We start from the raw sequence: 24592 nt of genomic DNA on the forward strand, positions 1-24592 counted from the left end.
AGAAGAGACGGGGCAAAGCCCAAGGACCCAGCTTCTTTCTCAGTTACAGCGTCATGACAAGTCGGTTGGGTACAGGACCACAGATGGAGGAGAGGGGCAAGGGAGGGGGGGGAGGGGTTTGTAGGATGGTCTGAGCCACGTTCACAACTCACCGACCTCGAGAGGTGCCAAGTTCCAGGAGGCGTGTGATGGTGTGGGTCTCCAAAATGACCAACCCCCCCTTCCTGTTCATCGGCTTCAGCTTCGCAGTCCTGCCCTCAAGGTGTAACTGGACAGTGCGTTATCAAGACTCCTGTGTCCCAGTGGATGTAACCAGACTTGATGCAGAAGTGTGTGAGCATTCTGTCATCTTTATTATTTATGGTTAAAATTATTCATTAAAAATATATTCTGCACAATGTTTACATGTTACAATCACAAGAACAGAAGTCAATCAGTAGAGGGTATCAAGAGATATTTAATCCTCCAGACATATCGACAGTGCTTAGGTAAGATCTTATTTTCAAAACTGTTACTAACATTGTAAAATGAACATAAAAATGTCTGTAATCGTTTCTGGTAACAGTCATGTGGGTTCTGCCAATAGGAAAGAAAGCAGGCAAAGATGAAAAATACCTGCAGGCTCAATGCTATCACCTGCTCAGTGTTGGAGGGGGAGCAGGATGAAGACCTTTTTGTTTGTTATGTTGAAGAGAGAGAGAGAGAACACCTAAAGGAAAGGAGTCAGGGGTCAAAGTTGGGAGGGTGGATTAATGGAAAGTCGGTTCATTCAATTCATCTTCACCCACTCACTGACCTTTGGTGTAAGGATAGCGAGAGAGAGAGAGGAGAGAGAAAGTGTGTGTTTTTGTGTGTGTATACAGGATCTGGTGTCTGAGAGTGGGACAGACTGTGTGAGTGGGGTGTGCAGCAAACCTATGAACAGACATCAGCTCTCCTACATTTCCTCCCACCTGGAACGTCCCATCTGAAAAAATGAGATCACGTCTGCAAATGGCTTGCATGTAACTTAAATTTGGAGAATTAAGCAACTGGCACGAATTGAATTTAAAAGTATTTCAGTACTTAAAATATTAATTTTTTTGCACCGCATGTATTAAAAGCAAAAAGCTGGTTGAGTTCATTTGTAGGAGAGAACACTGCAAATTATTGCATTCTCCAAAGTAAATTGTTCATTCTCTCTGGATGCTCAGTGTTAGGACATGGAGGGTTATGGGATGTGAGAGAGGGAAGGTTTAGATTGGTGTAGGTTTATATCAGTCAGTACATCGATGAATCTATCAGCTCTGAACATCTCCCCAGCAGGGAAGAAGTCCATGTGCGAAGGTAGAATATGACAGGGATTCACAAAAATAGATTATATCTAAAAACAAACGGTACGTGATAATAAATTTTAAGGCGATTTCTGTGATCAGTAGCCCAAAATCTATAAAATACATCCAAAAGTGTTAAGCTTCATTGTCGAGTGTTATTTGTAAATCCCACACATTTGCACTTGATTCTTTGAAAATCCTGTCCAATCTCGTCCCAATCCACCTTTTTTTTTATTGCTGCAAACCTCTTCGAGGGAGGAAAGTTTAGGGGAGATGTCAGAGGGTGCATATTTTACACAGAGAGTGGTGAGTGCCTGGAATGCATTGTCCGGAGTGGTGGGGGAGGTTGGAACAATAGGGACTCTTAGACAGTCACATGGATGCAAAATAAAAATACAGTAGAAGTCCAAAAGTCCAGGCTGCTTGGCGATTGGGTCGGTCCGGATTTTCCGGATCCTTGGGCAGTACTTTTAAAAATCAAATTTAAGGGGGAATAAAGAAGAGATGAACAGGTAAATTTTGATTATTTATTCATTAGTAAATACAGCGTGATTCATTTATCAGAATGAGCAGTTTTAAAGAAAAAAAATCAAGTCGACAAGGGTGGTCGCTCTTTGCTACTGCGCCATCTGTGGTGCTTAAACACCCACGCAAGCACACAAAATCCACTAAATTTTAAAGGTTGGAGAACTTTCAAAAAGCCTGGATTATCGGGTGGTCCAGATTTCTGGCACCCAGAAGTCTGCAGAGGTGGGGAAAAAAATTAAATGATTATGGAGTAGGTGCACAACATAGTGGGCTGAAGGGCCTATACTGTGCCGTTCAATGGGATAATGAAGGGGGGGGGGCGAAGTTGAGAAAAAAATTGGTTGAAGAACAGGGGAAATGGGATGAATGGGTGTGATGGAATAAATGCCCACTGCTCCGATACTTTAATAAAGAAGAATATCTGTTCAGGAGAAAGGTAAATTACAGAGATTTTGCCTCTCCACGTTAATTTAAGTGTGCTTACCTTATTGAACTTTTATTTTTATATTTTAATAGTTGTAAAAATTAAGTCTGTCAATTTTTGACAGTGTTTGAATGGGAATGCAGGAAACATTCGGAAATGTTCAAGATCCTCTGGTCTGCCAGTTCATCCTGGCCGTGAAGCTTAACCAACAGTCGAAATATTTCTCTGGATTCTGAGAGGCCTAGGTAAGGTAGACAGCCAACACCTTTTTCCCAGGGCAAACACCAGAGAGCCTATTCTGTGCTGTAGTGTTCTATGTGAACACCTCATTCTCTCGATCTCGTAGGAAGTGTATTTCAGATCACACTAATCTGTGTGGAAACATTCCCTGTGCCTCCCCCAGTGGCCTGTGACCTCAGCGTCCAACCCAGAGGAGATGGCTTCCTCCTCTGATCTTTACCCCTCACTTCTCAAAAGTGCCGGCTTCCACTTTAACCAGCTCTCCTCCAGGAAACGCACCCTAAATCCTCCCTGCTAGTTCACGGTGGAGCCCCAATGGGCCTACTTCTGCTCCTATATTTCGACCGAAGCACCAGCCGAGCCAATCTTCCCTCTGATGTGTCTACTAAAATGGGGCAGGTTCAGGTCACATCTCCACGACAGTTCCACAGGGGGCTGATCTCCAGTAATAGGACCCCACTGCTGGCTTCACCCAGGATTGTCCCAATGGTCTATCTTATGAAGAGTGGGAATGCAGCATTGTTTGAGATTCTGCCTTTGGCCAATGGGGAGCTTGAGAAGAGACTGTATCCACTCTAAAGTTACGATATGCCGGGTAAGATTGAAGCCAACCCCCATGCATGTTTCGCAGAAGGAGTCAAAGAAATGTCAATTCTGATGAAAATTGTTAATATTAGCAAAATCCTGTAAAGGCTGAAAGGCCTGGACAGAGGCAAGGATGTTTCTCATGGTAAAGGAGTCTAGGACAAGAGGATGAAAGGTTACGCTGTTACAGTGCCAGCGATTGGGGTTCGAATCCCGCACTGTCTGTAAGGAGTTCATACGTTTTCCCCATGTCTGCAGGGGCTCCGGTTTCCATTTGAAATGTACCAGGAGGGTTGGGGGTTCATTGGGCTGGTGGGCCAAAAGAGCCTGTCACCATGTCTAAAATTTAAATTAAAATTCATGGGATCCATTCCTCCCCTCCCCATCATCTCATGGGATCTATTCATTCCACCCCCATCAATCACCCTCTTTCACTTTTAAATGTGTGGAGGGGGGGTCTCTAGTTCTATGTCAGATAGATATCCTTCATTAGAATCAAATTGGCAAAGAGCAATTGTACCTTCAGATCAAAGCTCCCTCCTCCAGTTTTTATTCCAGGTTTAACATGTTAAAATGATCATCTTTTTATTGCTAATCTAAACGGGTTTGGAAGATGTCCTCAGAAGGTGTCTGTTGCTAAGAGTTAGTCACACAAGAGCTGTCTCTGCCCCCTCCTCTGCAGCCTGTTAGTGTAGGTACAATGGTTTCAAGCATCGTGGAAACCGCCCACACATGAAAACGCCTTCAATGCAGAATCCAAGCCCCCAACCCATCTGCAAACGTGACCCTCCTCCCCGTCCTCCTCAGCTTCACTTAAATGCTGGTCGATTTATCGGCCAGAGTTCCCGCTTTCCCCTGTCTTTTGCCCCTGGGCACAGTCATCGAGCCCATCTCCTCCACGACCTTCTCCCCCGAAGGGGGCTCCTGCTGGTAGAGGGCGGTGAACCCCACTTTGGGCATCTGCAGTTTAAAGGGCCGCATGTCGCCCTCCTGACGCCCCTCCGAGTGGACGTGGTTTTCCTGCTCCGGGGAGCTGGTCTTGGTCCCAAGCGAGAACTTCGGCAGCCTGAACCTGGCCGCCGTGTCCTTGCTGTCCGACTGTTCCGTGACTGTTCCAGCCTTCTGCTGGAGCCCCTTGCCCGGGCCCGCCAGGGCTCCGGGGTCTTTCGATTTAAAGCCCAGGATGCCTCTTGACTTCGTGTGACCTCCGGACTCCAGGAGCACCAGCTCCGACCTGGCGGTCGAAGTCACCAGGTGGGACATTTTGGCCTCGTCGTCGCCACTTTTCTTTTTGAGGGTTATTTTTGGCGCTTTGACCTTCGAGCCCTTCGCCTCCCACCTGTCGATTCTGGGGGTGGAGGTCTCGAAGGATCCGCCGGACTGGGGCCGAAAGCCGGCGTCCTCGTTGGCCGCGCACACCTCGGGTTGGACCAGGTGAAGGCTCAGCTCGGCGTCGCTCTCCCGGCCCTTTGGATAGGGAGAGGAGAACTCCACCTTGGGGAGTTTGACTTGGCCCATCACTCCCGGGGACTCGGAGTCTTCGCTCTCCCCGTTAATGTGCACCCCTGCGGTCTCCCCAGTCTTGACACCAACGGGGCGAACAGGGGCGAAACTAACCTTCGGCAACTTCAATTTAATTCTTGATTTCCCGTCCAAGGTATCCGAGTCCTCGGCATCCTCAACCCTGCTGCCCTTTTTCGGGGAACGGTGGCCCTCCCACTCTCCGTGCCTTGTTGGATCACCAGCCTCTCCGTTCCCATTCACCTCCAAGCTTTTACTCCTGGGCCACGAGATCGTGAAGCTGGGCTTTTTCACCCAGGACCCCCTCAGCTTGTCGGCCTCAGGCGAGCTCCCTCCGGGGTCCCCCTTCCCGGCCGCAGATTTAGCGCGCTCCTTGGCCCTGGGAGACGGGGGCTCCACGTCGCCTTCGGGACCCTTCGATTTCAGCCCAGAGAACCCGAACAACTGCCTCCTGGCTTTTAACTCGACCTCGGCTCCCTCCAGGACAGCTTCAACCTTGGCCGACTTGCAGCCGACTCCTCGACCCTCCCCAGTGGCGAGACCCCCCTCCTGCTGCGGCGTGACTTGGGGCAACTCCATCCCGACCTTCGGCACCTTATCTCTCAGCTGGCTCCACACGCCCTCCGAACCGTCCCCCGCGTCCGTTCCAACCTGTGGACCCTTCATTTCCATTCTGGCCCCGCTGCTGGTTCCGTCTCCGGCCAACTCTTCGCTCTTCTCCTTACACAGTCCGAACGTGGGCCACGCAACCGTGGGCACCTTCAGCTCCAGGGCGTCGGCATCGCCCTCCCTCAGCCCCGCTCCGCCCTCGGCTGGACGCAGCTCCATCCCAGCGGGCGGGTCGCTGGTCCGGGGTGCTGAAATTTCCACGCTGGGCATTTTGAAGGGTGCCTTTGTGGACGCCGCTCCGGGGTCGGGCGCCTTCTGTCCTGCCCGGGTCTCGGCCTCTTCTCCTCCTGCGGACGCTTCGCCCCGGGACAGACCGATCTCCACTTTGGGAACCCTCGTCTTCAGTAGCTGGAGCTTCCCCTCCGCGTCCGCCCCCTGGCCCCCCGCGTCCGCTCCGGAGCCCTTCACCCTGGCTGCCACTGCCCCCTCGTCGTCTTTGCAGCTCATCCCAACACCGGGCACGGCCACGGCCACTTGGGGCATCTTGAACCTGGATTCGGGACTGTCGGAGCTGCCCCCTCGACCCTCCTTCCCGTCCCTCATTTCCCCTTTGGCCTTGATCGAAACATCCTCGTCTTTTGGGCAACCGATGCCCAGAGCAGGGGTTGAGAGGGCGACTGATGGGATCTTCACCTTGAACTTGTCTCCCTTGGCGGCGTCCACTCCAGAATCAGCCCCTGCCTCAGTCTTTGGGTCTTTCCCGCTGGAAAGGCCAAACGTGGGCATTTTCAACTTCAACCTGCCCCCCTCAGTTTCCGAGTCGGATTTACTCCCCTCGTTTGTGCCTTTGCCCCTGGGCATCATGTCCCCTGGCCCTTCCGACCCTCCTCTGTGAACTTCTGCGCTTGGCTTGCCCTTCCCCGCGGGTTGACTGGCGTCCGCTGCGGTGGAGCCGAAGCTCGGCAAGGACACCCGAGGCATCTTCAGTTGAAATTCACCCCCCGGCGCCTCGCCACCCACCCCGGCGCCCGAGGCTTCGCTGGAAACCCTCTTGTCTTTGGAGAGGCCGAAGTCGAGATCCAGATCTGGAGCCTTCAGTTTGGGCGGCGCGATCTTGGACAGAGAAAAGCCGGGCAGCTTAAATTTGGGCTCGTCGTCGCGACCCTCCACCTCGAGGAGGGACGCGTCCATGTCGGACGGCTTGACCTTGGGGAGAGAAATGTCAACCTTGGGCATCCTTGCTTTCAGGTTCACACCCTTGCCGTCACCGTCACCCCCCTGGGAATCCCCACCAGGTACCTCCACCCCGGGGTCCTTATCCTTTGACCCAAACTTGGGCATCGCGAGCTTGGGCATCTTCAGTCTGAAGGCTCCGTCGTCGGGCTCAGAGCTGATTAAGGTGGCCTCCCCTTCGGCCCCTCCGACCGTGCTGTCAATTCTGGGCATCGGGAAACTGAGGTCAACGTCGGGCGCCTTCACCTTCGGCACCGAGATGTCAATCGCCGGCACTTTTACCGACGGGACCCTCGCTTTTCCCTCGGCCCCTGCCGCCTCCGGGCCCCCCTTCGCCTTCTGAATCCTTAACTCCCCCCCGTGAGCCTTCAGCTCCACTTCCGACACGTCGACCTCGGCTCCCGGCAGCAGCCCTTCCGAGCCAGGCTTCTTCATCTCGGGCACCGCGATTCCGATCGATGGCATCTGCACCTTGGGCATTTTCAGCTTGCCCCTGGGACCCCCGGGATCCGCCTTGACCTCAGCGGCTCTGGCGCCGGGTACCGGCACCTCAGGGTCGTCTTCATGTTTCCTGGACGCTCCGAAGGTGGGCATTTTCACCTTCGGCATCTTAAACCTGCCCTCTCTCCCTTTCAGTGGCCCGTCGTCGTTATCTGCGACCACCCCTCTGGCCCCAGAGTCGGGGGGTTTCCCTTTGCCTTCCACCTTCGGCATGGTCCCGTCCGCCGCCAACTCCTCCTTCCCCTTGGATCCAAACTTTGGCAGCGAGATTTTGGGCGCTTTCCCTGGACCACTGGACCCTTCAGTCGTGGCCGCTGCAGGGCTGTCAACTTCTTTGGCAGGGAAAGGCAGGGCGAGGTCCACCCCTGGCACTCTGGCCCGAAGAGCTGGCACGTCCTCTGAAGGCATTTTAAGCCCGGGGATTCTCGATTCCTCCTTGCTCTTCACCTCGAAAGTCGGGAGGGAGACCTTGGGGATTTGAAAGGAGAGGTCGGGCCCTTCTGGGGCAGGTTGGGGGCTGTCGACACCAGCTTTGCCATCCACTCCTGCAATGAGATCCAGGGCTCTGCCTTTGGGAAGTTGGACATCAATGTCGACCTCGGGCACCTTGACCTTGAGCACTGATAGACCAATCGCCGGCTCTTTGCCCTCGATTCCGGGGCTTCCCGGTTCACCTGTTGTCCTGTTGCTCCCGGCCCCTTCACAGAATGAAGGCAGGGACACTTTGGGTATCTTCAAATCCAACCCTTCTGAGGTTAATTCAGATGGCCCTCCCACCTTGACTCCACTTTCGGCCGCCAGGAGTTCTCCTCGACCTGTTGGAAGCTCTGGGATCTTCAACTTGGGGGCAGAAATGTCGATACTGGGCATTGCAATGGCCGACAGTGTTGCCATTCTGAAGCCAGGATCTTTGACCTCAGCTCCTGCCTCCATTCCTGCCTCTGGTTCTCCAGCTTTCATTCCGGGGATGGCGATTTCAAATTTGGGCAATCCGTGCCTGACCTCTGGGTCACCACCGCCCGTGCCCACTTCTTTGCCTCCGGATGGCAACTTTGGCAGTGACACTTTGGGTAGCTTCAGCTGCAGGTCGAGCCCCTCGGCGCCCGGCTCAAGGGGTCGGGCCCCGGTTCCAGGCACTTGCCCGGACACTTTTGAAACCTCGGGGAGTGTCACCTTGGGCACAGCGATGTTGATGGTTGGCACCTTCACAGACGGCGGTTTCATTTTGCCCTCAGGACCATCAGGCCGAGGGCCCTTGATGTCGACTTTGACCTTTGAGATGTGTAGCCCGGTTGCCCCAGCCCTTGGGGTCACTTCAGCCCTGGTGTCCTCCGCTTTCATCCTGGGCAGTGAGACCTCGAATGATGGCATCTTGAACCCTTGCCCTGCCACCTCCAGGGCTGCCGCCGGTTCCTCGTCTTTACCCTGGGCACAAATGCCAAATTCTGGCAGAGACACCTTGGGCATCTTCAGCCACGCCTCGCTTCCTTCAGCGGCCTGGACGTCGACCTTACCCATGCCAGCTGCCCCTGCCGAATCATCTGCTGCACCCTTTGGCAGGCTGATGTCAACATCGGGCACCCTGGGGGCTGAAATGTCGAACGTGGTGATCTTCTGGGCAATTTCTTTGATTTTCCCTTCCAGGCCTAATGCTTTGTAGCTGCCCACAGCAATCTCTACCCCTGAAGTAGTCAGACCCTCTTCAGGCTGTTTTATCCTTGGTACAGAAATGTCAATGGTGGGCATTGCAATTTGGGCCACTTTCATCTTGCCCTCTGACCCTACCACCTGATCTGCCACTTCCTTGCTCTCTATTTTGCCTTTCATGCCAGACACATCTACTCCCTCCGCACCTTTTCGTTCAAACGAAGGCATTTTCACCTTAAAGCCGGTTCCTTTCGCACTAACTTCCCCTTCGGCTGACGGAGGCCTGAGATCAACTTCACCTTTCGACAGGCCGATATCCAATTCAACCTTTGGAGCCTGCACCGGCAGTCCCAGGAGTAACCTGCTTTCAGGGGCTTCCCCGTCCGACGATACACCTGCTTTACCAGGATCCTTTGGCTTGCTTTTAGCTTTGGAACCATCCTCCTCCACTTTCCTACCTGTAGACAATAGGTCAAATGAGGCCACCTTCATTTTTGTCTTCTCTTCCTTCGCTGCGACCTGCAGCGGTTTCATCGAGATGGCCGCTTTCTCTTTTGGTTCCATGTCATCCTCAACCTTGATCTTTCCGGACTCACTTGCCAAGAATGCTGGAAGCCTGAGTCTTTTCTTCTTGCCCTTGGCTTGGCCCTCTCCCAACGAAAGCTCAGCTTCAACCTCAGGATGGTGAAAGGGGCTTTCACCTTTCAAAGCCTCCACATCTTTAGGAGAAGTGATGCTCAATCTTTTGAACTTGGAGAACTTGGGAAAGGCAAACTCCACATCTATTGGCACATCCGATTCCACAGCTGCCTCTTCCTTGCTGAGAACCTTCCCCTTCATAAACTTGGACTTCTTGACAGGTGAGATGCTCTTGACACTCTAAACAGAGACAATATCGGCCATTAGCATTCTCCTGCAGAACCTGCTCGCAACATTGTTCAGTAAGAACTACAGAAGTCTGAAAATCCGGACTGCTCGAGGATTGGGTGGGTTCAAATTTTCAGATTTTCTGCAACCTCCGGCAGTTTTCAGAAGGAATAAAGAAGAGCTAAACAGGTAAATATTTGTCAGCATAACTTCATTTATCAAAACTAGTGAGACCACATCTGGGGAACCATGTGCATTTCTGGTCTCCTGACTTGAGGAAGGATGGACTGGCTTTGGAGGCAGTACAGAGGGGGTTCACCAGGTTGATTCCAGAAATGAGGGGGTTGGCCTATGAGGAGAGATCGACTTGTCTGGGACTCTCTGGAACTTAAAAGAATGAGACGGGATCTTATAGAAACACAAAATCATCATGGAAGGTATAAATACTTTAGCTTGTTAAGTTGTTCCCATTGGTGAGGGGAGCCTAGAACTAGGGGACGTAGCCTCAAGATTCAGGATGGACATGAGGAGGAACTGTGTTTCCCAGAGGGTGATGGATCTGGAATTTGCTGCCCATTGAAGCAGTGGAGGTGACCTCAGTAAATACATTTAAGACAAGGTTGGATAGATTTTTACATGGTCAGGGAATTAAGGGATATGGGGAAAGGGCAGGTAGGTGGAGATGAGCCAATCATCAGATCAGCCATGATCTCATTGAATGGTGGAGCAGGGCTCGACGGGCTGGATGGCCGACTCCCACTCTTATTTCTTGTGCACACACACACACACACACACACACACAAAATTTAAAAAGTTTGAGAGCTTTCGAAAAGTCTGGATTCTCGGATGGTCCGAATTTCTGGCATCTGGATTTTTGGATCTCCGCTATAGCAAGCTTCTTTCTGCCAGAGGGACAGGCAGAGGCCATTCACCCACCAGAAACTGTTCCCTATCCTTCAATTAGATCGTGGCTGAGCTGTATCCTAACCCAACAACTTCATCCTCCAAAATCCAAATAAATTTCATTTATGAAGAAAACAAAATCAGTAAAAATTTCACTGTAAAGGACTCAGGGTGTACAAGAAATGGATTGTGACCTCATAAATTTGGTTACCACCAGCTGAAACGTTCCTTGGGTGAAACTGGGTCTACCATAAGGCAGACAAAGATTCGCCGTCAGCAAAAATTGCCTGGTGCCCCTCACAGTCAGAGAAAGAGAAGCAAAATAGAGTCATCCCAGAGCAGTGGTTCTCAACCTTTATCTTTCCACTCACATCCCACTGTAAGTAATCCCTGTGCCATCGGTGCTCTGTGATTAGTAAGGAATTGCTTAAGGTGGGATGTAGGTGAAAAGAAAGATTTTGAAAACCACTGTTTTAATCATCCCTCATTGACTCGTCATGTGCAGGGTTTCAGAACTCCAAAGGAAATGGGCCAATGACAATTTTTCTCATGCCAAATATTTCAGTAACAATTGGGTCTAGAGCAGTGATTCTCAAACTTCCCTTCCCACCCACATCCCACCTTAAGCAATCTCTTACTAATCACAGAGCACCGATGGCAGAGGGACTACTTAAAGAAAGATGTGAGTGGAAAGAAAAAGGTTGAGAACTGCCACCCCAGAGTCACTGAGTGTCCGTGGATTTACCTCCAGCCAGAGCCACTGAGTGTCCGTGGATTTACCTCCAGCGCTCCCGCAGCCTCAAAGAGTCCAGTCCAAACCATCAGCAGCCTGAGCTCCAGATCCGAATCTCCGACACAATCAGGAACTCTTCAGCACCCTCTCACATCCCGGTTCCCATACCTGGAGCCCCTTCAGCCAGTCTCCAGCAGCTTGATGCGAGTCCAACTGCAGTCGCCTGCATCTATGTGGGTTCCTGGCCTCGTGTCACCTACAGCCCACCTCCTGTGTGTACTTTATAGCCTCAGAGCCCCTCGCTGGTCCGCCACTGCGCTCACCATCCAGGGGGCCGTCTCTGCTTCTTCTTCTCAAACTGGGTGGGTGGCCTCTCTGTTTTCTGGCGCCCTGCACGAGTCCTTCACTTCCCCGGAGACTTCAAGCCCCTCGTGCCTGCCGCCGGTCGCAGGTGTCGCCAGACCAAATAAACCAATGTCGGTTCCTTCAACAGGCCATTTAAAGCCATTATGAAGCCGATGGCAGCCAAACTGGGCAGCTGGACCCTGCAGGGGAGCACTGAAACTCCGCTCCCCACTTTTTGTAGGTCTGCACCAGAGGAGATTCTGCTGTTACAGCAGTTCCATCGTGATCTTTCCCCTCACAACCCGTGTAAAACAATCCCGTTTTCTTTATTTCAAGGGAAATAAAAGTAAGGAAGACTAAATAAACTACAGATTTGACATTACAAGTAAAAGATCCTCCCCCCCGCCCCCTAACCCCCCCCAGCTATCGTCTACATGAAGTTTCTTGGATTATTTGGGATTTTTGAAAATCTTACCAGCTTTGTCTTTTTGGCTTCTGGACCTCTCAGTTCGAGGTTCCCAGTCTTTGATGAAACCGCCACATCAGCACCGGGCACAGTTCGCTTGAGACAGAAGGCGACTTTGTACGGCTCGGCACTCTGCAGGATCTTCACCACATCCTCAAACCTGGCATTGTCAAAGTAGACCTTGGCAGAGAGAAGCTGATCTCCTGCAGGAGACAGAACAGGTTAGGGAGGAGGTCGCTGGTGGGAGAGGGAGATGATTCCAGCCATGAGGCAAGAGTAGAATTTTTAAAGTAAATTTTGGAACTGTCAACAAACGGAACAGTATCAGGCCCTTTCAGCCCACAAGCTTGTGCTGCCCAACTACCCCAATTAACCTATGACCTCCAGTACATTTTTGGAGGGTTGGGTGGGGGGGAAACAGGAGCCCCCGGAGGAAACCAACGCAGACATAGGGAGAACGTACAAACTCCTTACAGACAGCGCGAGATTCAAACCCCGGTCCCGATCGTTGGCGCTATATCAGCATTACGCTAACCGTGCTGCCCTTCATCCCATCTTGTCATAAAACAATGGAGAGGGTGAAAGGGCAAGGAGGGTTAAACTTCGGACGGTCAGGCATGAATTTGGACAGCACTCGAGTTACAGTGAGATACACCAACTCGAAACGTCCATAGCACGTTTCCCACGGCAGGCCTATAGTTACAGTTCCAATGACTTTTACCCACAGGACACAACATACCCTCTTTTAGGTTCAGTGCCTTGGCAGCTCGAGAATTCTTCAACACCTCCTTGACAAAGATTCCTTCCTTCCCCCCACCGGACACGCGGAATCCAGTCGCTCCAACCTCAGCCTCCGTCTCCACGATCAACTCCACCATCTCCGACATCTTGAGCTCCTGATGAGAGAGAGGGTTAGAAGCGCACTCTTCTCCCCATCGTTCCCACTGCTGCTGCCAGAAGATGCTGACCCTTGCTCTCCTGGAGTTTCTGGTCGGGCAGCTACTGACAAAAGGGGCCCAGGAAGCAGGTCGGGGGCCACAAAATAAAACACAATCTGCTGGAGGAACTCAGCAGGTCCAGCACCATTGGTTGATACAAAGGGAGGTGGAGGAGCAGAGGGTGTTGAGGAAACAGGGAGGCTTTAGAAGGACTTAGACAAATTAGGAGACTGGGCAGAGAAGGGGCAAATGAACTACAATATCGGAAACATCATGCACTTTGGTAGAAAAAAATAAACAGGCAGACTATTTTCCAAATGGGGAGAAAATTCAAAATACCCAGATGTAAAGGGACCTGGGAAACCTCATGCAGGATCACCTGAAGGTAAACTTGGAGGTGGTGAAGAAGGCAAATGTGATGCTGGCGTTCATTACAAGAGGAATAGAATGTTAGAGCAGGGATGTGATGTTGAGGCTTTATAAGGCCCTGGGGAGACCTCACATAGAGAATTGGGCTCCTCATTGAAGAAAGGATGAGCTGGCGTTGAAGAGAATTCAGAGGAGGTTCACAAGGATGACTCCAGGAATGAAAGAGTATTCACATGAGGAACATTTGACAGCTCTTGGCTGGTCATTGAAACATTTTGAACGTTGAAAGGCATGGGCAGACGTAGAATGGTTGTTTCCCATTGTGGGAGAGTCTAGGACAATAGGACACAACCAGAATTGAAGGGTGTCCGCTGAGAACAGAGATGTGGAGGAATTTCTTCAGCCAGAGGGGGATGAATCTGAGGAATTTGTGGCTGCAGGCAGCTGTGTTGGTCAAGTCATTGGGAGTATCTAAGGGAGAAATTGATCAATTCTTGATTAACCGATTATGGGGAGGAAGCCGGACAGTGGGGCTGTGTTTGTAAATGGATCAGGTGATTTGATGGTGGGGCATTCTCAATGGGCTGAATAGCCTATTTCTACACCTATAGTAAATCTTATCAACTTATCAGTAGGAGAACGAGAACAAGACATTTCCCACGGAACATGCATTGACATAGAGCTCCGGCCTGAAACGGTAACTATTCATTTTCTCCCACAGATGCTGCCCGAACCTGCTGAATCCCTCCAGTGGATTGTATTTTAGCTCCAGATTCCAGCATCTGCAGTCCCTCACATGCCCTCTACGTGACTGGGGTGGTCAGGAGTCCAAATACCCGGAGAGGAAAGAAGTTAAGGGTGGGAATGCAAGTTGGGTGAAGTTTAGCAGGGGGCTACACACACACACACACACACACACACACACACACACACACACACACACACACACACACACACACAGCTTGACTCAATCCTTCCATCATTATTCGGAGAAAGTCAAGAAATCCTCAGCTTAACTTTTCAAAAGTTTCAAACTTTTTCTTTTCCACTCACATCCCACCTTAAGTAATCCCTCTCCCATCGGTGCTCTGTGATCAGTAAGGGGTTGCTTAAGGTGGGATGTGGGCGAGTGGGAAGGTTGAGAATCACTGCTCTAGACCCAGCTGTTGGTGAAATATTTTGCTTGAGAAAAATTGTCTTTGGCCCATTTCCTTTGGAGTTAAGAAGCCGTCAATTAGTTATGATTAAAACAGTGGTTCTCAACCTTTTTCGTCCCACTCTTAAGGGCTGACAATTCGGCTTGGACGGATAGTGCAAGACAGGCAATGCGCGGTCTAATTGGGTGCAACTGATCCTTTGAGTCTGGCTCTGATACAGATCATGGGCTGTCGATAAACACTGGATTCAACCTGTCGTTGGAAACCGTGCCAGCTTTTTCATTCCTGTCGATCACAAAACTCTTCAGGTGGCCTGAAAAGGACCATCATAAATGGGCTGAAGTGGTTTGCGAACACCATCGTGCCAGAGGAACATGAACACAGCGATGTAAGTCATTCGGCACATACACTGCAGGTGATGCCTGCCACTTAGGAGTAGGTCGGAGTAATCTCATCTCTTCCCGAAGACGGATCATAGAGCGTTGAGCTTGGACTCGGATTCACAAGGTCATACACTAGCTCTGCCTTAACAGCTGTACATACTCCAAGGAAAACCACAGGCAAACGTTCGCTCCACGTAGATGCATCACTGCCTGCTGTTAATGGTAACTTCAATTATCGAAGGAAATGGTCAACAAGGCCGTGGTCCTGCGGATGGTAAGCTGTAGTCCGAATACTGGTTTGTTTGTATGCTGTGGCAAAGCAGTGCTGTTACAAGTTCATCCGGTGAAGGAGTCCCCTCAGGGTTGTTGGGTGGGAGGTGCAGGGTGTATTTATCTAGTGTTGATAAATAGTGGGGTATATCATGGCAGTGAGGTAGCGTACAGGAGGGAGATAGATCAGCTCGTTGAGTGGTGCAAAACCAAGGAGATGATTGTGGACTTCAGGAGAACACAAACCAGTCCTCATCAAGGGGTCAGCAGTAGAAAGAGTTAAGAGCTTCAAATTCCTGGGTGTCAACATCTCTCAGGATCTGTCCATGTCAAGGCAATCATGAAGAAGGCTCGCCAGCGGCTACACTTCATGAGGAGTTTGAGGAGATACGGTACAATACCGAAGATTCAGAAATTTCTACAGGTGTACTGTGGAGAGCATTCTGACCAGTTTCTACAGCTACAAGAGGCAGTGTCTTAAAAAAGCAGCCTCTCTTCTCAAGGACCCCCCACCACCACCATCACCCAGGCTTTGTTTGGTTCAGTGTAAATGACCAGTTCCAGCTTCATACCAGATCTTCTTTACAGCAATATTGCGAGATTTCTAAGTCAAAATCTCCAACGCCTCAAGTAGGTGTCCTGGATGGAGTGAAGTCTGGTGCCCGTGATGTTGCAGGCCGAGTAAACAACCCTCTGGAGTTGTTCCCTGTCCTGAGCATTGGCACCTCTGTACCAGCCAGTGATGCAACCAGTTAGAATGCTCCTCACGGTCCACCTGTAGAGGTTTTACAAGAGTCTTTGGTGGCAATCTGAATCTTCTCAAACCCCTCATTAAGTAGCCACTGGCAAGGCTTCTTTTGAGGAAAGATATAGAACCAATGTTTCCGACCCTTCTCTCCACCCTTTAAAACAGGCCCCTGCCTGCTTTTAACTCAGACCTTGAGGAATGGATCAGGCCCGAAACATCTATCTGTGGATGCTGTGAGACCTGCTGAGTTCCTCTGGCATTTACTGTATATTTTTTCCTACAATCTCAGTGTCTGCCTACTTCCACGTTTCACTCTGTGCAAGGGAAAAGTGCTGGGAATCCTCCTGACCCTAAGGGGGAAGTGGTTGCCCAGGGAACTGAGCCCAAGAGGTACCATTGGCTTCGACCATCAGAGCGCCGCTGGGTTAGAGTTCACATTACCTTGGCCGCTTGGCTCTTGCCTGCCGCGTCCATAATCAGCTACAGACACTGAGCTGGCCCGGCGATTCCTCTTGATCCGTAGAAATTGCTTTAACTCCTCATGAAGCAGGTCCTTGCAAATCTGTCATTTAGAAAAATCTCCTCAGAAAGTTCTTGATCTATGGGACTGAGGGAACAGGGAAAATCCAGTAACAGGAGGCTGAGTTTGGATCATTTGCAATCTTCAAAATTATAACCCTCATCTTCGCCCACTCACTGACCTTCTGAGTAAAAGAATAGAGGAGAAAAGGCGAGAGATAGAGAGAGAGAGATGGGGAGAGAGAGAGAGAGAGAGAGAGAGAGAGAGAGAGAGAGAGAGAGAGAGCGAGATGGGGAGAGGTGAAGTGGATTAGCAAGATAGAGAGATAAAATAGAGATATATAGGTGATATGTAGAGATTGGTAGGGATCCAGAGAGAGAGGAGAGAGAGAGAGAGAGAGAGAGAGAGAGAGAGAGAGAGAGTAGACACAGGGTACAAGGATATAGAGAGATAATGAGATAGATAACAACATATATATATATATATATATCGAGAGAGAGATGTAGAGGGTGAGGTAGAGAGGCAGAGAAGGAGAGGTGGCGTGAGGGCAGGAGGTATAGAAATAGAGAAGTAGAAAGATAGTGAAAGAGCTACATACAGAGAGAGAAAGAAAGCGGGGAGAAAAATAGAGAGGGGGAGAGGGAGAGAGGGGAAAAGAGGGAGAGAGAGAGAAGCATCTAGAATGCAACAGCTCCAGGCCCTGATGCTGCTCTCAGTGACGAGTCCCTCTCTGTGCCAATTTGTGGGATTGCTGCTTGTACTCTGGATCTAACCTGGCTCAGGGCAGAAGGCCGACAAAATTATGCGAGTGCAGGCCAAATCTCCGCCAAACTCCACGAGGAGCTCAGCTTAGGTAACCAGCCATGCAGGACATTTGCATTTCTATACTACCATTTGTAATTTTAACGTCAGGTTTCCCTTGAAGAGAGACGAGGTGTCCACCTGCTACCATCCTTCCCGGCAGTGATAATCTCAGTTCTGGTCCCATTGCAGACCATCCTGCTGTGACTACCATTGGAGTCCAGACTCAGCAGGTGAAAGGCTTGGTAGTGCTGAAGGTGAGGGCCAGGTGGACAGTAGAACCACTGATTCCAGGCCCCGTGGGTTGAAGTGCCTCTGTATCCCAAGGTTGTTACATCTCCACATTGGGACTTTGGCAACCCCTGTGAATGTCATCAGTAGGAAATAGATCACGTGGACTCCTTCAGCACCAGGACAGAGTCTCAGCGCCCAATCCCTCATCCCCTCCCTTTACACTAAACCCACCCTGATCTGATTTTATTCTCCCCACATTAACTATCAATTCCCAGTGGCCAATTGACCCACTGACCCACTCGCCATAGAACATGACAGCACAGAAACAGGCCCTTCAGCCCATCTGGTCTGTGCCGAACCATTATCGCCTCAAACCCTTTGACCTGCAACAGACCACTGCGCTCTGTACCCCTCCCAGCCTGTATGAAGAGGTATAGAAACAAAGGAGATAGTCATATAGTCCTTCTCTCTCTCTCTCTCTCTCTCTCTCTCTCTCTCTCTCTCTCTCTCCAGCCCCCCCTCCCCTTTTACCTCTCTATGTACACGTCCAAAATTTTCTTAATTTCCTCCCACAACCCTTAGGAACCAGATCACCTGGAGCAAACCCACACGGTCATAGTGAGAACGTGCAAACTCCACATGGGCAGCAATGCTAGTTGGGATCGAACTGGGGTCCCTGGCACAGTGAGGCAGTGGCTCTACTGCTGTCCCACTGCAATGCACCCCACAATGGAAGACTCTTACCTGGGTGCTTTGGCTGTCAGATTTTTCCGGCGACTGCCTCAAGGGGACCTGAAATCTCGAGGGGCTGTGGACCTCCTCCTCTTCTACTGCTGGAAGCTGAGGAAACAGGATTCGGGAATGGGCAGTCAGCTCTGGCTGGCATTGTGTCCAAGGGAATTTCTCTTGGCAGATTCAGACAGCGTGGACAGGATCGTGTGGGCATCAAGACATCAAGATCCTGCCTGTTCATTGATCTTAACCATGGTCCCCCCTCAGTGAAGAAAGCGCATCAATACTTCTACTTTTTCAGGAGATTAAGGAAGTTTGCCTTGATCCCACAACAAATTCTAAAGGTGCTTCATCAAATTGGACCACCCGCAAATTGGAGGAACAACACCTCATCTTTCGTCTGGGCTCCCTCCAACCGGATGGCATTAACATCAATTTCTCCGGTTTCTGATAAATATACCCCCTTCTTCTCCCTCCCCCCACCCCCCCATCGCCTTTCTCCCAGGTCTGTCTCTCCCTTCCCTTTTCCATCTGTCTCCTTTCACAGAGCCAAAATCAATTCTCACCTTTCCTTTTATCATACCCAATTAACCCCTTTTGTTGGTCTGGACTCCACCCCCAGCCAATCTACAGTCTTTATTCTTCCTGTTCTTTGCTTCTACCTTGAAGAAGGGCTCAGGTCCGAAGTGTCAGTCATACGTCTTCACCCTCTGCGAGACCGGCTGAGTTCCTCCAACATTTCTGAGTGTCTTTACTCCATCAGAAACATGCTAGCTGGGTACATCACAGAGGGGGTCCGGAGCTGCAGAAGGTGGTGAATGGAGCTCAGAGCAGCGCCCAAACTTCCCTCCCCTCCGTGGACTCCTTCTGCCCTAGAAAGGCAGCCGACACTGAAGGATCCATCATACCCTGGCCATTCTATCTTCTCGAAGAAAAGGCTCGAGTGTGAGAGTGCGCACCAACAGGCTTAAAGACAGCTTTTCATCTGCAGACTTTATCTATAGGCAGCGTCTGCTCTACAGTTGACCCCCTGGAGAAAGGGCCCAGACTAAGGGATTTCAGAAGATTCTGGGGAGGCCTGTCAGTTTAACTGCCCATTTAACATACGTTTCCAACATCAGCTGAGCAGGTGGCAGACGGCTTCTGCCTGTCCCTGGAAGCTCAGGTCAGCTCAACAGGAGCTGCCGAAGGCCAAAGTCATCCCAATATCATCTGGGAAGTGTTTCAGTCACACCTGACTTACTAGGGCATAGGCAGGATAGCTCAAGTTCAAGTTTATTATCAAGTGTTTGCTCAAGTACAACCTGACGAAACAGCGTTCGGTGGTCCTCCGTGCAAAAACGTGCAAACTCAAATATGTAAACTCCCATCCAGCCATAAGACACATACAGAAATGATACATATGTGGTACATATATAGATATATTAAAAGTAAATATGCATATTGTTAAACAAAGAGTAGAGTCTTGGAGGATTTGTTCTTGGAGCGGTTACTTCAGCCATTCAGCAGTGAGGGTCAGTATGAGACCCGTTCCCCAGTGAGGGTCAGTGTCTGTGGGACCAGTCCCCCAATGAGGGTCAGTATGTGGGACCCATCCCACAGTGAGGATCAGTGCATGTGGGAACTGTCCCTGTGGGAACTGTCCCCCAGTGAGGGGCAGTGTGTATGGGACCTATCCCCCCAGTGAGGGGCAGTGTGTGTGGGATATGTCCCCCCAGTGAGGGTCAGTGTGTGTGGGACCTATCCCCCCAGTGAGGGTCAGTGTGTGTGGGATATGTCCCCCCAGTGAGGGTCAGTGTGTGTGGGACCTATCCCCCCAGTGAGGGTCAGTGTGTGTGGGATATGTCCCCCCTGTGAGGGTCAGTGTGTGTGGGACCTATCCCCCCAGTGAGGGTCAGAGTGTGTGGGATATGTCCCCCCTGTGAGGGTCAGTGTGTGTGGGACCTATCCCCCCAGTGAGGGTCAGAGTGTGTGGGATATGTCCTCCCTGTGAGGGTCAGTGTGTGTGGGACCTATCCCCCCAGTGAGGGTCAGTGTGTGTGGGATATGTCCCCCCTGTGAGGGTCAGTGTGTGTGGGACCTATCCCCCCAGTGAGGGTCAGTGTGTGTGGGATATGTCCCCCCAGTGAGGGTCAGTGTGTGTGGGACCTATCCCCCCAGTGAGGGTCAGTGTGTGTGGGATATGTCCCCCCTGTGAGGGTCAGCGTGTGGAACCCGTCCTCCAATAAGAGCAATGGTGGAGGTGAGTCTTTGGGCGTGACAGATAACCATGTTGTGTTTATTGTCATTGTTCAATGTATATATGACCGATTTCCCTACTTTCTGCAGCTCAACAGGAAGCCGTAAAGAAATCTATGACAGTAAACGAACTAAATACATTACAGTAAATGCATAATTTAGATAGTAAATGTTCACAGTAATCCGAGTGCAACAAAAGTTTCTTGCAATAGTGCAGACAGTCCTTTTGAGGTCGGAGCAGTCTATGATCGGTGTAACAAGGAGAGAGAGTGTTCAAGAGCCTGATGGCTGTTGGAAAGAAACTGTTCTTGAACCTAGAGGTTCTGGCCTTCAGGATTCTGGACCTTCTGCCCGAAGGGAGCGGTGAGGGTGGTGGGGGTCCTTCATGAGATGGGTGCTATTACGAGATTTAAAAAATATTTGCACAATATTGTTGTACACAATACAGTTAAAGAGGATATGGGAGACAGTCATGAAGTAAATGGGCCGAATGGCCTCTTTCTGTGCTGTACAACTACATGATTTGTTAACGTTATGAAAGAATAGTGAATTGTACAGACTCCGTCACTGATTATATTTGATAGATTAAATTATATCAAAGCTTTAGGGCCTCATTTTGAAACAGGGATGTGGAAAAATTTCTTTTGTCGTGAGTCTGTGGAACTTGTTGCCACAGGCAGCTGTGTATTTAAGGCAGAGATTGACAGGTACAGGAGAACTCCGATTATCCGAAATGGTGTCATTGGTGTATTTAAGGCAGAGATTGACAGGTACAGGAGAACTCCGATTATCCGAAATGGTGTCATTGGTGTATTTAAGGCAGAGATTGACAGGTACAGGAGAACTCCGATTATCCGAAATGGTGTCATTGGTGTATTTAAGGCAGAGATTGACAGGTACAGGAGAACTCCGATTATTCGAAGTGGTCGGGACCGGGCCTATTTCAGATAAACGATATTTTCGGATAACTGGTCACTTTTTAAAAACAGCCCAGAAGCAACAGGAAATCACTTGTTACAATGTTTAAACAGCAGCAAACAGGAAGGGAAGGATTTTAAAGCATGAAATCGTGTTTAATTCTCACCAAAAACAACCTGAACGAGATAAGCTAAATTAAATCCAACACCAAATCTCGAAATTCTACCATTTTTCCAAAATACCAAAACTTTTTTCAACCTGTGACGAGAGTTCAGCTCCGAAAATATTTTGGACGACTGAAGATTTCTGATTATTTTGGACATCCTCATTTATCCAAAAAAGTTCGGAGGGGGAAGTGACGTCATTTCTGCTTCGAAATTTTTCAGATAAATGAGCATTTCTGATTTTTACGAAATCCTCGATTATCTGAAAAAAATGGTTTTGGAGCCATCTCCAGATCCAAAAAATTTTGGAAAACTGCAGATCTTGGATCATCCGATTTCGGATAGTTGGAATTGTACTTGATTGGTCAGGGCACCAAGGGTTACGGGGAGAAAGCCGGGGAGTGGGGCTGAGTGGGAGGATGGATCAGCTCATGATTAGAATGGCGGGGCAAAGATTCAATGGGCCGATGGGCCGACTCCTGCTCCCGTATCTTGTGAATGTTGTGAAAGTGGTGCTGAGATAATAGATTGGCCTCACACAATGGTGGAGCAGAAAATTATCAATTTAGGCATTCAGTACAGTAACAGGACCTTCCGGCCCACAAGCCCATGCCACCCAAATACCCCAATCAACCCACAACCCCTGAGAGTTTTGGAGGGTGGAAGGAATCCGGAGCATCCTGAGGAAACCCAGGGAGACATAGGGAGAATGTACAAACTCCTGACAGACAGCGCCAGTTTCGAACCTGAGTCGCTGGCACTGTAATAATGCCTCGTTAACTGCTACGCTAACCATGCTGCCCCAATGAGAGGCTGAATGGTCTCCTTCCTCTGCAGTTTCCTTCATGGCTGCCTTGCCCACGTGTTCCCATTCCCTGAGTGGCCCTTTTTCCACAAAAGTCTCTGGAGATTCCCCCCTTCCCCAATCAACGTGATCTACCGAGATCATTGTCTGAAGAGGACGTGCAAAATCATTGAGGACCCCTTCCCCCACCCTGCACACGGCATCTTTCAGCTGCTCCTGTTGGGGATGAGATCCAGGAGGATCGGAGCCAGCACCACCAGGCTGAGGAACAGCTTATTCCCATGGGCAGTGAGAATGGTGAACGACCAAAGGAACTGCTCACACTAACCATCTGAGACTCTCATATTCACGAAACAATATTTATTTATTTGTAGAGATGAAATATTTGTCCTTCATTCTCATTGTTTGTCTGTATGTGTGTATTATGTCTGGTTGTGTGTCTGCATGTTTTGCTCCGAGGACCGGAGAACGCTGTTTCGTCGGGTTGTACTTGTACAATCAGATGACAATAAACTTGACTTGACAAAAGCTACCGACATATTTTGGATGCTTCTCGCAGCTGAAATTTGAGCACCATCTCGGTGAGCATGAATCGAACACTCATCACATTCCTCGGCGCCAACACCAGTGGCTCCGATTCTAGCCCACCAATCCCCATCGAGGTTTCAGTGCCTGAACAAGCAACAAGCATTGATTCACTCTCTTGAATCCCACCCTCCAGCAGAGAGGCTGGACACAAAGCATCGGTTCACTTCAGCTGCCCACACTCAGTTCACATCAGCTGCCCACACTCAAATACTTGGCATTGCTGGGTTTGGAGGGTTACTTTTCAAGAAGTGCCCACAGCCCAGCAATAAAGCTGCAGACTCTCGAGGGACAGGCCAGGCTTATCGATTCACCCTGTCCTATGGATGCCGTGACTCCACAGTGTCTCACACCTTGGGGACAGGGTACTCCTCATCCACAGGTATTGCCCCCCACATACGGTCTTGGCCATCCCTGGCCGTCAGACCTGCCCCACTACCTTCCACGGCATAGGTTGACGCACGGTAGCGGTGTTCCAGCCGCCGCATTGCTAGCGTGCGTCAAGTGTCAGTAGCTTCTAGTGACACGACGCAATGAAAAGAGCGTCCTCGTGCCCCACGTCAGAGGGGAGGATGGCATTAACGACAGATAGTTCCCTGCCAGTATCCCCCCCCCCACCATTGACAAGTCCTTGCTAGCAACTCCTCCCCCCAGTGAATGAGCCCCCCCCTCAAAATCGCTAATGCCCCCCTCTAATACGTTCTGACGCCGACCCTGATGAGAGGAGACCTCATCGAGGCATTCTGAATGCTGAAAAGCTTGAACAGAGTAGATGTGGTAAGGATACTTCCCAGGGTCAGGGAGTCTTAGACAAGAGGGCATAACTTCAGGATAAAAGGGAGTTGATTTAAAACAGAGATGCAGAAAATTTTCTTTAGTCAGCGGGTCGTGAGTCTCTGGAACTTTGTTGCCACAGGCACTGTGGAACTAGGTCACTGGGTGTATTTAAGGCAGAGATTGACAGGTAATTGATTAGTCAGGGCATCAAGGGTTACGGGGAGAAGGCCAGGGAGGGGGGCCGAGTGGGAGGGTGGATCAGCTCATGATTAGAACAGCAGAGCAACTCGATGGGCTGATAGGCCTATTTTTGCTCCTAGATCTTGTGATCTTGTGAAATGCAAATGCTGGTCATAAGAAAACGAGAACAGAAAAACACAGGAAAGGCTCATCACATCTCATCAGTCATGCGAAGAGAGAGAAACTGTTAACATTTCAGATCTGATTGAGGGCCTGAAATGTTGACTTTTTTTCCCTCTCAGTAGACGCTGTTGAGTATTTCCACCATTTTCCTTACTTATAGAGGGTCATTGTGGCTCCCTTGCTCTTTATAACTCCAGTGATCCTGACCTCCAGCACTGTCTGTGTGGAGTTTGCATGTTCTCCCCACGACCGCGATTCCCCCAAGTGCTCAGCAATCCTTCCAGGTCTGAAAGCCGAGCGGGTTGGCGAGTTCATTGGCTATTTGGACACGTAACCTGCCATAAGTTGCCCTAAATCAGGACGGTCCAACTTGCTTAATGTAGGAGTCACATACGATAAAAATTCAGATGTTTGAATATTACATACAGATCTTTCCTCTTACGTGCACATTTTATTTTATATAAATATTAACAAATACTTGTATGTAATATTTATTCATGTATGTAGTTTGTAAACTGCTAAAATAATTTGTATTCATTTCAATAATCAGAAGGTACATATCAAATATTTCCCATCGCAGGCCAGGCCAACTAAAACATCCACTGTACGATTCTCGTCTCAGCCAACGTTTTCACAAGCCGCACATTATATGTCAAAGATCTGCATGTGGCTCAG

At 50.0% G+C, this 24592-nt stretch overlaps 1 protein-coding gene across 5 annotated transcripts in view; it reads right to left on the bottom strand.

Moving 5' to 3' along the window:
* Positions 1-334: 334 nt before the first annotated feature.
* The window catches only part of LOC138747983 (periaxin-like), a 48336-nt gene continuing 24078 nt past the window's right edge, over positions 335-24592 (bottom strand). For 3 of the 5 annotated variants that reach the window (XM_069907679.1, XM_069907678.1, XM_069907676.1), the window contains exons 2-6: positions 18080-18175; positions 16222-16387; positions 12655-12811; positions 11925-12118; positions 335-9480 (exon numbers count right to left, since the gene is read on the bottom strand). In XM_069907679.1, coding sequence (XP_069763780.1) covers positions 3904-9480; positions 11925-12118; positions 12655-12811; positions 16222-16254 — 5961 coding nt within the window. In that variant the 5' untranslated portion in view covers positions 16255-16387; positions 18080-18175 and the 3' untranslated portion in view covers positions 335-3903. The remainder of the gene's footprint in view (positions 9481-11924; positions 12119-12654; positions 12812-16221; positions 16388-18079; positions 18176-24592) is intronic. The other 2 variants (XM_069907680.1, XM_069907681.1) reach the window with 2 other exon arrangements.

This window comes from Narcine bancroftii, chromosome 13 (assembly GCF_036971445.1).
Source record: "Narcine bancroftii isolate sNarBan1 chromosome 13, sNarBan1.hap1, whole genome shotgun sequence".
Taxonomy (NCBI): domain Eukaryota; kingdom Metazoa; phylum Chordata; class Chondrichthyes; order Torpediniformes; family Narcinidae; genus Narcine; species Narcine bancroftii.